General features: G+C 54.0%; 1 protein-coding gene across 1 annotated transcript; it reads left to right on the top strand.

Moving 5' to 3' along the window:
* Positions 1-6,673: 6,673 nt before the first annotated feature.
* Positions 6,674-11,317, top strand: LOC102962532 (chymotrypsinogen B). The gene is made up of 7 exons (XM_042968873.1): positions 6,674-6,738; positions 8,542-8,645; positions 8,760-8,839; positions 8,941-9,019; positions 9,270-9,450; positions 10,591-10,724; positions 11,099-11,317. The coding sequence occupies exons 1-7, from the start codon at positions 6,684-6,686 to the stop codon at positions 11,258-11,260; spliced, it is 795 nt and encodes a 264-aa protein (XP_042824807.1). The 5' UTR covers positions 6,674-6,683; the 3' UTR covers positions 11,261-11,317.
* The last annotated feature ends 2,040 nt before the right edge of the window (positions 11,318-13,357 follow it).

The raw sequence follows: 13,357 nt of genomic DNA, 5'->3' as shown, positions 1-13,357 counted from the left end.
GAGCTTTTATGCAGAGAGAGATTGGTTCTTTCAGACAGGGGATGCGAACACCTGTGCTGGCTTGGGGGGGGGGAGGGTCACAGAGATTTGGGGGTTCAGAGTTCTCTAGCCTTGCTTTGCCCGAAGCACCCCATCTCATGTTTTCAGGGGCCCCACCCCTTCCCCACCAGTTCCTAACGTGACGGGGTTGAGTGTGTGTCAGGTTCTGCAACTTTCCAAGCCCCAGGTCAGGCTCCAGGCTCGTCCTCGGCCACACGGTATGAACCACATACTATACAACTCACCTATTTAAAGTGGACAAATCAGTGGTTTTGGGTATATTACATTAAATTTTGAAAAACTGAGAACAAACTGAGGGTTGATGGGGGGTGGGAGGGAGGGCAGGGTGGGTGATGGGTATTGAGGAGGGCACCTTTTGGGATGAGCACTGGGTGTTGTATGGAAACCAATTTGACAGTAAATTTCATATATTAAAAAATAAAAAAAATTTAAAAAATTTAAAAAATTAAAAAAATTAAAAAAATTTAAAAAAAAATTAAAAAAAAAAAGAAAATTGTGGTAAAACATGTATAACATAAAATTTGCCATTTAACCATCAAAAAAATTTTTTTAACGTTTATTTATTTATTTGGAGAGAGAGAGAGCGCGCGAGGTTGTGCGCACAGACAGGGGAGGGGCAGAGGGACAGGGAGAGACAGAATCCCAAGCAGGCTTCTGGCCGTCAGTGCAGAGCCTGACACGGGGCTCGATCTCACGAACCATGAGATCATGACCTGAATTGAAGTCAAGAGTTGGATGCTTACCTGACTGAGCCACCCAGGCATACTGCTGTCTTAACCATTAAAAAAAATTTTTTTTTAATGTTTTTATTTATTTTTGAGACAGACAGAGCATGAGCAGGGGAGAGGCAGAGAAAGAGAGGGAGACACAGAATCTGAAGCAGGCTCCAGGCTCCGAGCTGTCAGCGCAGAGCCTGATGAGGGGCTCAAACTCAGGGAGTGTGAGATCATGACCTGAGCTGAAGTCGGACGCTCAACTGACTGAGCCACCGAGGCGCCCCCGTTTTAACCACTTTTAAGAGTACAATTCAGGGGGTGCCTGGGTGGCGCAGTCGGTTAAGCGTCCGACTTCAGCCAGGTCACGATCTCGCGGTCCGTGAGTTCGAGCCCTGCGTCGGGCTCTGGGCTGATGGCTCGGAGCCTGGAGCCTGTTTCCGATTCTGTGTCTCCCTCTCTCTCTGCCCCTCCCCCGTTCATGCTCTGTCTCTCTCTGTCCCAAAAATAAATTAAAAAAAAAAAAAAAAAAAAAAAAAGAGTACAATTCAGTAGCATGGATTACATTCACGAAGTTGTACAACCGGGCCCACTGTTTCCAAAACTTTTTCATCACCTCTACTAGAAGCTCTGTGTCCATTGAACAATACCTCCAATTTCCCTGCCCCCTCTAGCCCTTGCAGCCTCTTCTTCAATTTCTGTCTCTATGCATTTGCCTATTGTGGATGTTTCATGGAAATGGAATCGCACAGTCGGTAGTTGACGGTGACTCTGTCTTCGAGCATAAGGTTTTCAGGGTTGATCCCTGTTGTAGGATGTGTCGGTGCTCCACTCTTTTTCAGGGCTGAATAGTATTCCATTGCATGGATGCTCCACATACTGTCTCTCCATTCGTCCACTGATGGACATTTGGGTTGTGTCCACCTTTTGGCTATTGTGAGTAGTGCTGCTGTGAACACTGTTGCACCAATATCTGCTCGACTCCCTGCTTTCATTTTTGAGGATCATATACATAGGAGTGGAATTGCTGGGTCCTACACTAATTCTATTTTTAGCTTTCTCAGGAACCATCATACTGTTTTCCACAGAGACGACAGTGTTTTACATTCCCTCCAGCAACATATGAGGGTTCCGCTCTCTCCACATCGTTGCCAAAATTTGTTATTGCCTATTTAAAAAATTATGGCCATGGGGCACCTGGGTGGCTCAGTCGGTTGGGTGTCTGGCTGTTGATTTCAGCTCAGATCGTGGCCTCCCCGTTTCTGGGATTGAGCCCCACAGCAGCCTCTGCTCTGACAGTGCAGAGCCTGCTTGGGATTCTTTCTCTTCCTCTCTCTCTGTACCCCCCACCTCAAAATAAATAAATAAACTTAAAAAAAATTTTTTTAATCTTAAAAATAAAATAATTTTAAATTATAAACAAAAAATTTTAAATTATAGCTATAGCTATCATGAAGTGGTATCGTGTGTGTGTGTGTTTTAAAGTTTATTTATTTTGAGAGAGAGAAAGAGCACACGAGTGGGAAATGGGCAGAGAGAGAGAGGGCAAGAGAGAATCCTAAGGAGGCCCTGATCGGCACAGATCCCCATGTGGGGCCTGAACCCACAAACTGTGAGATCATGACCTGAGCCAAAACCAAGAGTCGGTGCTTAACAAACTGAGCCACTCAGGTGCCCCTGCGTGTATGTGTTTTTAAAATGTTCCAAATTGTGGTAAAATACTCACCACACAAAATTTACCATCTTGGCCACGTTCAAGTGAACGGCCCAGTGGTGTTAGGAGCGTCTGCATTTTGTGCAGCCGTCATCACCACCGTGTCCAGAACTCTTCATCTTGCCACACTGAAACTCCGTACCCATTAAACTGTCACCGTGTCCCTCTGCCAGCCCCCAGGCAGCCACCAGTCTACTTCCTGTGCAATCATCTCCTGTAAACAGATCGTGCAGATCTTTGCCTTTTTGTGGCTGGCTTACTCACCCCGCACAATGTCCTCCAGGTTCCCCCACGTGGTAGCCTGGGTCAGAATCTCCTTCCTTTTTAAGGCTGCATAATACTCCATCCCGTGTGTGGACCACGATTCGTTTGAGATACGTGGGTTGCTTCCGTGTCCTAGACCGTAAATGATGTTGCTACAGACACGGGTCTGCAGATTTGTCTGTGGGGACCTGTTTTCAGTTCTTCTCGGTATACTCGCGGAAGTGGATGGTGAGATCATAGGTTGAATCTGTCTTTAATGCACGCTTCCAATGGGCGAGGGATCTCATTTCTTCACATCCTAATTCTTGTTATTTGCTGTTTTCTGGTTTTCGCTTCTATTTGCCATCCTAATGGGTATGAACTGTATCTCACTGTGGTTTCGATGTGCATTTCTCTAATGACTGATCACCCTGTCGTGCGCTCCTGGACCACTGGTGCGACTCCCCAGTGTTTATGATCAGCACTGAACCTGCGGGAACTCGGGGCCACAGCCACTTACCCTCCGCTGCCTTATTCCCGCCTGCACTCCAGCCTTTGCCACCCCCAGTGTTAATCTGAGTATCGTGATGCCACCGCATGCCATCGGCCACCCGGGCCTCATCTTCCCTGACATAGAGGTTCTCCGTGGACTTCTCCAGTATGTGGGCAGCCCTTTCCCAGAATCCCGTGTTCAGTGGTCCTGGGGGCACAGCCTGTATATCAGCCAGAAAACAGGTGGCACACTCAAAACTGGGCTGATTGGGGTGAGTTTAAATAAAGGGAATTTTACCAAACTGTGGGCAGGGCTTAGGGAAAACAAAAACGGTGAGTGAGGAGGGGCGCCTGAGTGGCTCAGTTGGTTGAACGTCCGACTTTGGCTCAGGTCATGATCTCACGATTTGTGAGTTCAAGCCCCACATGGGGTGTCATTGCAGAGCCTGCTTTGGATCCTCTGTCCCCCTTTCTCTCTGCCCCATTCCTGCTCATTCGCTCTCTCTCAAAAATGAATAAACATAAAAAAGAAAAAAAGATCCTAACTGCCAGTTCCCTCCTCCGCCCTCGTGGACAAACCCCTCCTCTTAAAAAAAGAAAAAGAAATGTCGCACAAGGCCCTGGCGACAATAGGGACATCCCCAGAACTGACAGGACAAGGGGAGAGCAGTTCTGGAACCCAGAACGGGGGCCTGAGCAGAGAGGGCCTCCTGAAAGGAACTGCAGCCAGTGGAGAGGGGTGCAGCCAACCCTCAGAGAATAAGTAGCAGACCTCTCTCCCTCCCCCCGCGACAGGACCCTGCTCCTGTCCCTGAGGGTCAGTCCGCGGGAGGCCAGCACGGTGGAGAAAGCTGGAAGGTGGGTCAGAAGGGGAAAACGAAGACACGTAGCTCCATTCTTGCGGTTACTTTGTATTAGTCCAGATGCTTCTTGTCATAAAACACATGACACGGTGATTAAACAACCGGGATTTGCTTCTCTGAGAGCGAACCAGCAGAGATTTGGAGGTTGCAAATGCGGGTTTTGCTCAGCAGCTCAGTGATGCCGTAATCCCGAGGCAGGATCTCTTTCTTGTCTGGGCCTCGAGATGGTGGCCCCAGTGCCAAGTGCCACAGCCCCACGAGACCGCCACAGTGCAGGAAGGGCGGGCCGGGGGTCCCCGGGACTCCTCTTAGCCTCTCCTGCTTACAGGAATCAGTCTGCCCCTGAGAGCTGGGGGGGCGGCGACTCTCCTCGGGAACCGCCTGTGGGGGTGAGAAGGGGGAACGGCTGTGGGCACGCAGCCCTGGCGATCACTCTTGGTAACACGGAGATCACCCTGCCCCCAGGGAGTGCTCCCCTCACGGTCTGGTTTGTTGTCAAAGCACAAAATGCAGCGACAAATAGGCTCAAATGTGACCGGGTTGCTCTGAGCCGCCCTGGCTCATCTCTCAGTGGGGAAGCTCTCCCTCCCTTTCAGGTAGCCTTCTGAGGCCAGTTCCTCCTCCTTCGCTCAGGTGGGCCGGGAGTTCACTTCCACAACAGACCTAGAGAGTCAGAGACTCTCTGGAAAAGTCCCTGAGGCAAGCAAAATACAATTGGCGTGGCGACCAGTTTGGAATGAGGGAAGGAAAAAACGAGAAGAAAACCCAGCACGTGTTAATGTTTCAATAAGTGACCCTGACCTGAAACTTGGATATGGATTCCTTCCTCAAGGCCATGGCTGACACTCAGCTGGGACCCCCGGGAGGACCACACAGCCTGCTGAGGTATCAGAAAGCCTCAGACCTAGTTAGTGGGGACGCCCTCTGTGTCCCCAGAAGTACGGCTGCCTCAGCCCTTCCCCAGAGACGGGGTTCCTCTAGGAGCCCCGCGCCGCCTGCGGCCACCATCCCCACTGGTCAGAGCCCCCGCTTGCCCCTCGGGGAAGCACTTTGAACCTACCCCGTGGTGACTACACACAGCTCTTCTGTAGAACCAAAAGTACAGATCAAGACAAAACCTCCAGGCCCGTGGAGTTCCAATCAGAAGCAGTGACCCTGTGCTGCTCACTCTGGCCAGCTTCTCCCAGGACAACTGGGCCCTGGGACCACAGCGCCTGGAGGCCCCGGGAGGAGACTGCTCTGGCCGCCCACCTTCCTCTACAAACCGCCTTACGGGGGAGGCCCAGGGAGCCTTCCAGAACAGCAGCACTCTCCCTTCCCTGCCTGGACTATAGGACTCACGACATCATATGCCTGTCCCTTTAGTGTCTGTCTCTGTCACTAGGCTTTTGGCCCCATGAGGGCAGGGTGCTATGTGCGTGTGAGCACCCAACATCTAGACCAGGGTCTGCCGAGAGGTCACTCGGCCTCTACTTACGGCAAATGCATCACCGTCCTGTTATGTACACCCTCCTTTTCTCATTGTTCTGGGACCATCAACATTGTTTCTTTTCTGTTCCCTCGTGTGTCATTTAATGGTGTGGAATCAAAGCCCCACTTAAAAAAGATATATTTTTTTAAATGTTTATTCTTGAGAGACAGAAACAGAGCACGAGAGGGAGAAGGGCAGAGGGAGAGAGGGAGACACAGAATCCGAAGCAGGCTCCGGGCTCTGAGGTGTCAGCACAGAGCCCGATGCGGGGCTTGAACCGACGAACCATGAAACCATGACCTGAGCCAAAGTTGGTTGCTCAACCGACTGAGCCACCCAGGCGCATCTCAGAGCCCCATTTTCTAGGACACGAAGCTATTTACAGTTCCTTAAATTGTGAATTACCACAGAAGGAGATTCAGTTGAGCCCTGGGTGTTTGCCAGCCTTGCATCGCTAGTGGCCTACAGGGGGGCGATGCCCTCACCGCCCCCCCACTCCCTCTCCCGCACTCAGAAGCTGCTTGGCTGGGCTGGTTTGAAGGTGACCCTCTGGAAAAGCCAGGACATTTGTAGAATACTTGTGGATGATACTGGGTGAAAGTACTCTTTGCTGGGAACCTGCAGCCTGTGTTCACCATGCTGGAGGCCTCCCAGTGAGCACAGCTGGGGTTCCTGGACCCCGTGGTGGGATTGCCTGTAATTAGGACCTGGGGTCCCTCCCTGTTGCACTGGCAGCGGCTGGGTCTCCGCCTCTGGGACTGGCAAAGGCTGCACAGAGCTGGGCTCTGCGGGGCCCAAGCTCCTGGCCCGGGTGCTGGCATTGCCGACAGAGCCTTTAGGATGCCAGGCACTGCCGGGTCTTAGGGGGGACGTTGCATCAGGACAGCTGCCCTTTTCCCAGGGGCTGGGGCATCTCGGGCCGAGAGCCAGGCCAGGCTGTGAGAGGGGCTTGGCCCCCACTTATCGCTCAAGGTCCTTGAATAACAGTGGATAACAGAGAGGGCGGCTCTCAGGCTTCTCTGGCTGGGCAGGGCCACGGGTTGGGCAGGGCTTGTGGTATCCCCGGGGACTTAAAAACAGGGCCCTCAGGGCAGTCAGCCCACACCTTCCTTCCCAACTGCAGCAACATGGCCTTTCTCTGGCTTCTCTCCTGCTTCGCCCTTGTGGGGGCTGCCTTCGGTCGTGAGTGTCGGGATCCCAGGGGTGGGCCTGCTGGGCCTGGAGTCGGCTTGCGGGGAGGCCCTGAGCTCCCAGCGGCCCCGCGGCCAGGCCCATCGAAGGAGCCCGAGAGGCTCTGTCCAGAGTGAGCCTTGGGGGCTGGCTAAGAGGGACTTTAGAGACCCCTTCTCTGCACCCTTGGGTCTCTTACCCAGACAGGCAAACTGAGGCTGTGGAGAGCACAGGGGTCCTCTTGGGGCCCTCTGAGACAAGAGGGTACCAAAGAGTTCTTTGGCCCAGAAGTGGCTTGGGCAGGGGTGCCGTTGGCAGACTGAGGGTATGGTTGCAGGAGACTCTCAGTGTCTCCTCCTAGGATTTTTATTTATTGTGCCAGGCACTTTCAAAGCCCTTCATTTTCCATTAAAAAAAAGAAGAAGAAATAATAGAAAATACAGAAAATGACATTCCAGCCATGTACCTACCATCAGGGTTTTGTAAATATTACCTTTTTGCAGACTGGCCTCAGGTACTTCTTTTTAAAACATAAAATAGATTCAGCTAGAGTTACCTTCTCCCTCCTCCCCTAGAGGAAGATGAACCCAATTCCGAACTTGCTGTGTGGGTTTTACTAATTTAGTACATGTTTTTAAATCCATAAACCCTGTACAATAGTTGTATAAGCTTTCACAAACAGTATTATACTCTACGTCAATTTTAAAACATGGCTGGGGCGCCTGACTGGTGAAGTTGGTGGAGCCTCCGACTCTTGATCTCAGGGTCAAGGGTTCAAGCCCCACGATGGGCTTAGAGGTTACTTTAAAAAAAAAGTGCCTTTTCCCACCCACCTGAGTTTTAGATTTATACCCGTTGGTGCGGAGACCCATTCACTGTAATCACGGTAAAGTACTCAGCTGTGTAAATACATCCTGGTTTAGCTCTAATGTTTTTGCTGTTGCAAAGAAAGCGATTAGTATGATGACATATGTTTTGGCAATAATGATCTGCACGGAGTCACCCGGGGGCAGCAGGGCGGGCACTGACCTGTAGAGAAGCCTGCGTTGCCACAGGGAGCGGGGGAGGGAGGGCTGCCTGGTGGTCGGGCCTGCACCAGCCTGACCTTCCTTGTGCGGGTGCTGAGAAGTCCCCAGGTCCCGGCACAGCAAGTGCGTCACAGACACATTAAGTACACCTGTCTTTTCTCATCCTCTGACAGTTCGAGCCCATGTTTTGTGTTTTCCCCCCTGTGTTCTTGTATGGTGCAAAGTCCTGTTTTATTAAATAATTAAGAAACTAACACTTGACACGATGAATAGTTCCTGAAACCTCTGGAAAAGAAAAGTCAGCGTAGGCACAGAAGGGTGGAACGTACCGGTTCTTACCGGCTTCAGCAAAGCGTCAGGGTTCTGGACTCCCCGTGTACTTGGGGTTGGCCGATTTCCCTGCTCCCATCTAACAGGTGAGCTTTGACCTGTGAGGTTAGCCTCGGGTGCTCCCCAGTTTACTGAGGAAAATGAGCCCTGGAGATTCAGTGACGCCCTGAGGTCTCTCACAGCATGAAGGCTGGGCCTGGGAGTCCAGCCAGGCAGTCTGATTTCTCAGCCTGTTTTCTGCTCCTTCATCAGGAATTCCCCGGCAGGACCTGCCCCTGGCCTCTGCATCCCTGGCAGGGTGCCTGGGGGCTGGCTTCACGCGGGGATCCCTGTTGCTAGAGGTTGAGGACTGCGGCCAGAAGTCGCCTGGAGGGTGTTGTGGGGTCCTGGTGGAAGGAAGCAGGAGTTCTGTGGACTCTGGGCCTCAGCCTTCTTCCCTCTTCTCCTACTCCCCCAGAATGTGGGGTCCCCGCCATCGAACCCGTGCTGAATGGCCTGTCCAGGATCGTCAATGGCGAGGACGCTGTCCCGGGCTCCTGGCCCTGGCAGGTGTCCCTGCAGGTGAGGGGGTTTTCTGGGAGAGAGTGGGGGACACACTGGGGTGTTAGCCCAGCTGGGGCTAGGCTGGGAGCTTCTGGTGTCCAGCTAAGCCTGACCCTCCCCATGTCCCTCCAGGATAAAACCGGCTTCCACTTCTGCGGGGGCTCCCTCATCAGCGAGGACTGGGTGGTCACTGCTGCCCACTGTGGTGTCAGGTGAGGCCTGTGCGGGCTCAGGGCTCTGCTTCTGGCCACATGTGGGGGTGAGGAGGGAGCAGGGCCCACTCCCAGTCCTTAACCCCCATTGATTCCTCTAGGACATCCCACGTGGTCGTGGCTGGGGAGTTTGACCAGCACGCAAATGAGGAGAACATCCAGGTCCTGAAGATCGCCAAGGTAGGCCCGAGCCCTGCCCAGCTGGCCCAGGAGGCCCAGCTGCGGGGCTGGGGACAGCGGCAAGAAGGTCAAGACCCTTGGGCTGCTTGAGAACACAGGAGCCCGAGTGGCTGGGCTCACCTTCAAGTTCTCATTCCGGGCTCCTGTGGATCTGTTTTCCCCACGGGGGCCGCCAGGAAAAGGGCTTGGACCCTGCCGATTGCTGACTAATCCGAGGGCCTAACTTTGTCGTTTTGGCTCCGCCCCACAGGTTTTCAAGAACCCCAAGTTCAACATGCTGACCATCCGTAACGACATCACCCTGCTGAAGCTGGCCACGCCTGCCCGCTTCTCCGAGACCGTGTCCCCTGTGTGCCTGCCCGCGGCTACGGATGAGTTCCCCCCTGGTTTGCTGTGCGCTACCACGGGCTGGGGGAAGACCAAGCACAATGGTGAGCACCACCTGGCCTTTTCACCCAGGAAACGCATCTGGGGCTGGGGCTGAGCAGCGGGGGTCTCCAGGTGGGACCCATATGGCTTTTCCTTTTTTTCTCGTCTAAATTGCTACACACTCTGAAACCTTTCCATTTATTTATTTATTTAAAACCCTCTTTTAAAAAAAAGTTTATTTTGAGAGAGACAGTGCAAGTTGGGGAGGGGCGGAGAGAGAGGGAGACACAGAATCCAAAGCAGGCTCCAGGCTCTGAGCTGTCAGCACAGAGACCAATGCAGGGCTCGAACCCATGAAACTGGGAGATTTTATGACCTGAGCCGAAACCAAGAGTCGGACACTTAACCCACTGAGCCACCCAGGCGCCCCTAAAACCCTCTTAATGAAAACCTTCGGAACATGAATAAAGATGAGCTTAAATACTGCACACTTGAAGACGAAGTTGCTGAAGAAACGCCCAAGTACCAGCAGGTGGCACTCTCACTACGTTGCAACGAGGTCCCCACGGTCGGGTTTCCAGCCTGGACTCCTCTCCAGACTTGAGGCGGGCGCTTGTGTCAAGCTCGCCGTGAAGTCTGGGCCGGGAGTCAGATGTCCCGGTGTGGTTCGGGGCCCTGAGAGTCCGGCTGGGTCTCCCCTCCCCCGGCTGCTCCCTCCGCTGACGATCTTCCTCCAGAGTCCCGGGTGCTCCTGCCCAGGCCCCGGCTCACCCTCTGGTCCTTGACCGGGACGGAGGCGGCCAGGAAAGGGCAGCAGGAGGACGGTGCTCCCCCATCTGCCACCCAGAGCGGCGGATCCCCAGCAGGGGCCCCGTGAAAAGGACGTCAGCCCCCTTCCCCGGAGGGGAGGCAGTGCCCCCCGCCCACCACACGGGCTGCCAGGGCAGGGCTCGCGTGAACAGCTGTGCTGGAAGCCATGTCACCGCTGCCTGGTGTGGAATGGGAGAGGAAGGGGTCCCGCAGGGACTGACTGTTAGGTCTGAGGGAAGGTGGGGAGCTCCGTTTCCGAGGTCATGGTGATGGGGAAGGACTGGGAGCAGGCAGGGGGCAGGCAGGGTCTCCTCCACCCTGGGGTGGGCCGGCTGGGTGAGGGCTCCTGACCTCCGCTCCCCCGCCCGCCCCCGCCCCCTGTGTCCCTCCAGCCAACAAGACCCCCGACAAGCTGCAGCAGGCGGCCCTGCCCCTCCTGTCCAACGCCGACTGCGAGAAGTTCTGGGGCAGCAAGATCACGGACGTGATGATCTGCGCCGGGGCCAGCGGCGTCTCGTCCTGCATGGTAAGGCCTGGCCCCGCCCCGCCCCGCCCCGCCCCGCCCCGCCCCGCCGGCCCCGCCCCCGCCCCGCCCCCGCTCGGGCCAGGGGGCTGCTCCTTTCTGCCGCGTCGGCTCCACCCCTCCGGGCGGCCGTGGTGCTGGGGGCCCCCACGCCAGCCAGCCGGGGGAGAGTGTCAGCCACGTGCCCCAGGCCCACCAGGAGTAGGCGACAGAGCTGGGCCTGCCACGTGGCCCAGACCGGAGAGCCTCCTGCCCGGTCTCTGCCCCCACACTTGTCATTTGTCTGCACAGAACCTGCGCGGGGGCAGGTCAGGGCGCACACCGGGGCCCCGGCACCCGGCTTCAGGCTTGTAAACAGGTCCTTTCTCCTCCTGCAGGGCGACTCTGGCGGCCCCCTGGTCTGCCAGAAGGACGGAGCCTGGACCCTGGTGGGCATCGTGTCCTGGGGCAGCGGCACCTGCTCCACCTCCGTCCCCGCCGTGTACGCCCGCGTCACCGAGCTCATTCCTTGGGTTCAGGAAATTCTTGCCGCCAACTGAGCCTCATTCTCCCACCGTCCCAACCCCGAGTGTTTCCAATAAAAGCATGTGACGGGAGGCACTGAGTTACCCTGTGTCTCTGTGTGACCTGGGAGTCGCGGGGCTGCAGTATCACTGTGACCCAGGGCCGGTGTTACCAGCGTCTTTCCCAGTTAATCCTGCTTTCTTAGAAAGATCTAGCTTTATTTTCCATCCTCCCTGCTCAGGACTCCACTCGAGGTAGAACTGAGTTTCTATCTGCTGGAGCCAGCTTTACCCAAGGACCTCTCTGGAAGGGTGCGGTCCTCGGCCAGGCTATGCAGTTCGTAGCCCTCACCCTGTGCTCCAGGCACCTTCCCCTGCCTCTAGCCCCCTGCGCCCCCTGCGCCCCCCTGCCCTTTGCCCTTCCCTGCCTGGGGTCTGCCGCACAGGCTGGATACACACTAACCTGTGCAGGTCGGGAAATATCCAACAGGCACCAGCGCTTGTCCCCTGTGCCCTGGCGGCCCCCTCCTCGTCCTCTGTATTTCTGGGTTCCGCAGTTAAATCTAGAGGCCGGATCAGACGCGGGGTCACCCCCTTGGCCAGGCTGTAGGTGGGGGCCACTTCCTTGGTCAGGAGCCCTCAGGGCTGGCTGGCTCTCTTTCGGTGAGGTGAGCTGACTCTGACACTCACCGCCTGGGTCTGTTGGTTCTTCCAGGGCTTGCACGCTGGAGGCAACTTAATTTGAACACTCATTTCTCATATATTATCTAGAATACTTCCACAGAGACACCTCCATCTGTCAGTTACCCAGTGGTGCTGTTGGTTTAGCACATGGAGGGGAAAGTTTACCTCCTTTTCCTTCACGAAATTTTTTCACGTTTTTTCTTTCACTGATTTTCAGGATAATGAATTTGTTCTCTATCATCCTCCAAAGGCAACCCAGTTCATTATGCGTTTTTTTTTTAATGTTTATTTTTGAGGGGAAGCGGGGAGGGGCAGAGAGAGAGAGAGAGAGAGGAAAACACAGAATCTGAAGCAGGCTCCAGGCTCTGAGCTGTCAGCACAGAGCCTGATGAGGGGCTTGAACCCACAAACTGTGAGATCATGACTTGATCCGTAGTTGATCAATTAATGGGCTGAGCCACCCAGTCAACCCAATTTTTTAAAAGTAGGCTCCACACCCAGCACAGAGCCCAGCGTGGGGGTTGAACTCACAACCCTGAGATCAAGTCCTTAGCTGAGATGAAGAGTCGGACCCTTAACCGACTAAGCCACGCAGGCGCCCCAAGTTCATTATGTTTTCGCATATTAGAATTATGTCATTTCCTGTGGATTTAAACGTATATGAGGGTTTTGATCCATCGTAATTATGTCCTTACTGAAGCTCAGGTTGTGTCCCCTCAACCAGTGGGAGCTTCTCCCATTGGCTCAGAGGCGTTGTGACATGGTCCAAGTAGGGGCGTCATAGCTTCCTTGCTGTCCAATGTGACAAGACACCTCAGGCCCGGAATCAGCGCTCTGACCAAAAATCCCTGGTTTCTTTTAGTTGGGAAAGGAATTTCAAGACCACAGTCTGGGTGTGGGGGATGCTCATGGTTATCGGATTGTTTCTAGGCCTTTCCAGTGGACCGAGCAAGGAAATATTTGAAGGTAAATAATTTGAAAGATGAAGTACCTCATGAGTTCCTACTGGTATTTCAAATCACAGACCAAAGGTGTTTTTACTTCACTGTACATAGAATACATCGGCATGTGAGAATGAGAAGCTTCACTCTCAAGGACACGGGGGCTGATGGAACTAGAGTATTCTAAATTTATGTCTGCTTCATCTCATATCACACACATGAGCTGCGGGAGAACAATACTGTCTTCACCAATATAATGAGTGAAAACAAATTGTATTTTGCTGTCCTCGATTAAAAAAATTAATGTTTATTTTTGTGAGAGAGAGAGACAGAGCACAAGCAGGGGAGGGGCAGAGAGAGGGGGAGACACAGAATCAGAAGCAGGCTCCAGGCTCTGAGCTGTCAGCCCAGAGCCCGACACGGGGCTTGAACTCGCAAACTGTGAGATCATGACCTCGGCCGAAGTCAGACGCTCAACTGACTAAGCCACCCAGGTGCCCCTTCAGTC

The sequence above is a fragment of the Panthera tigris genome, chromosome E2, assembly GCF_018350195.1.
Source record: "Panthera tigris isolate Pti1 chromosome E2, P.tigris_Pti1_mat1.1, whole genome shotgun sequence".
Lineage (NCBI taxonomy): Eukaryota > Metazoa > Chordata > Mammalia > Carnivora > Felidae > Panthera > Panthera tigris.
This window is presented reverse-complemented; position numbering and strand designations above follow the sequence as displayed.

Excerpts from the sequence above, each read along its gene's own strand:
- LOC102962532 (XM_042968873.1), top strand. The coding sequence starts at position 6,684 with ATGGCCTTTCTCTGGCTTCTCTCCTGCTTCGCCCTTGTGGGGGCTGCC. Across the intron at positions 6,739-8,541 it reads TGTGGGGGCTGCCTTCGGTC|AATGTGGGGTCCCCGCCATC; the intron begins GTGAGTGTCGGG and ends CTACTCCCCCAG. Across the intron at positions 8,646-8,759 it reads CCTGGCAGGTGTCCCTGCAG|GATAAAACCGGCTTCCACTT; the intron begins GTGAGGGGGTTT and ends ATGTCCCTCCAG.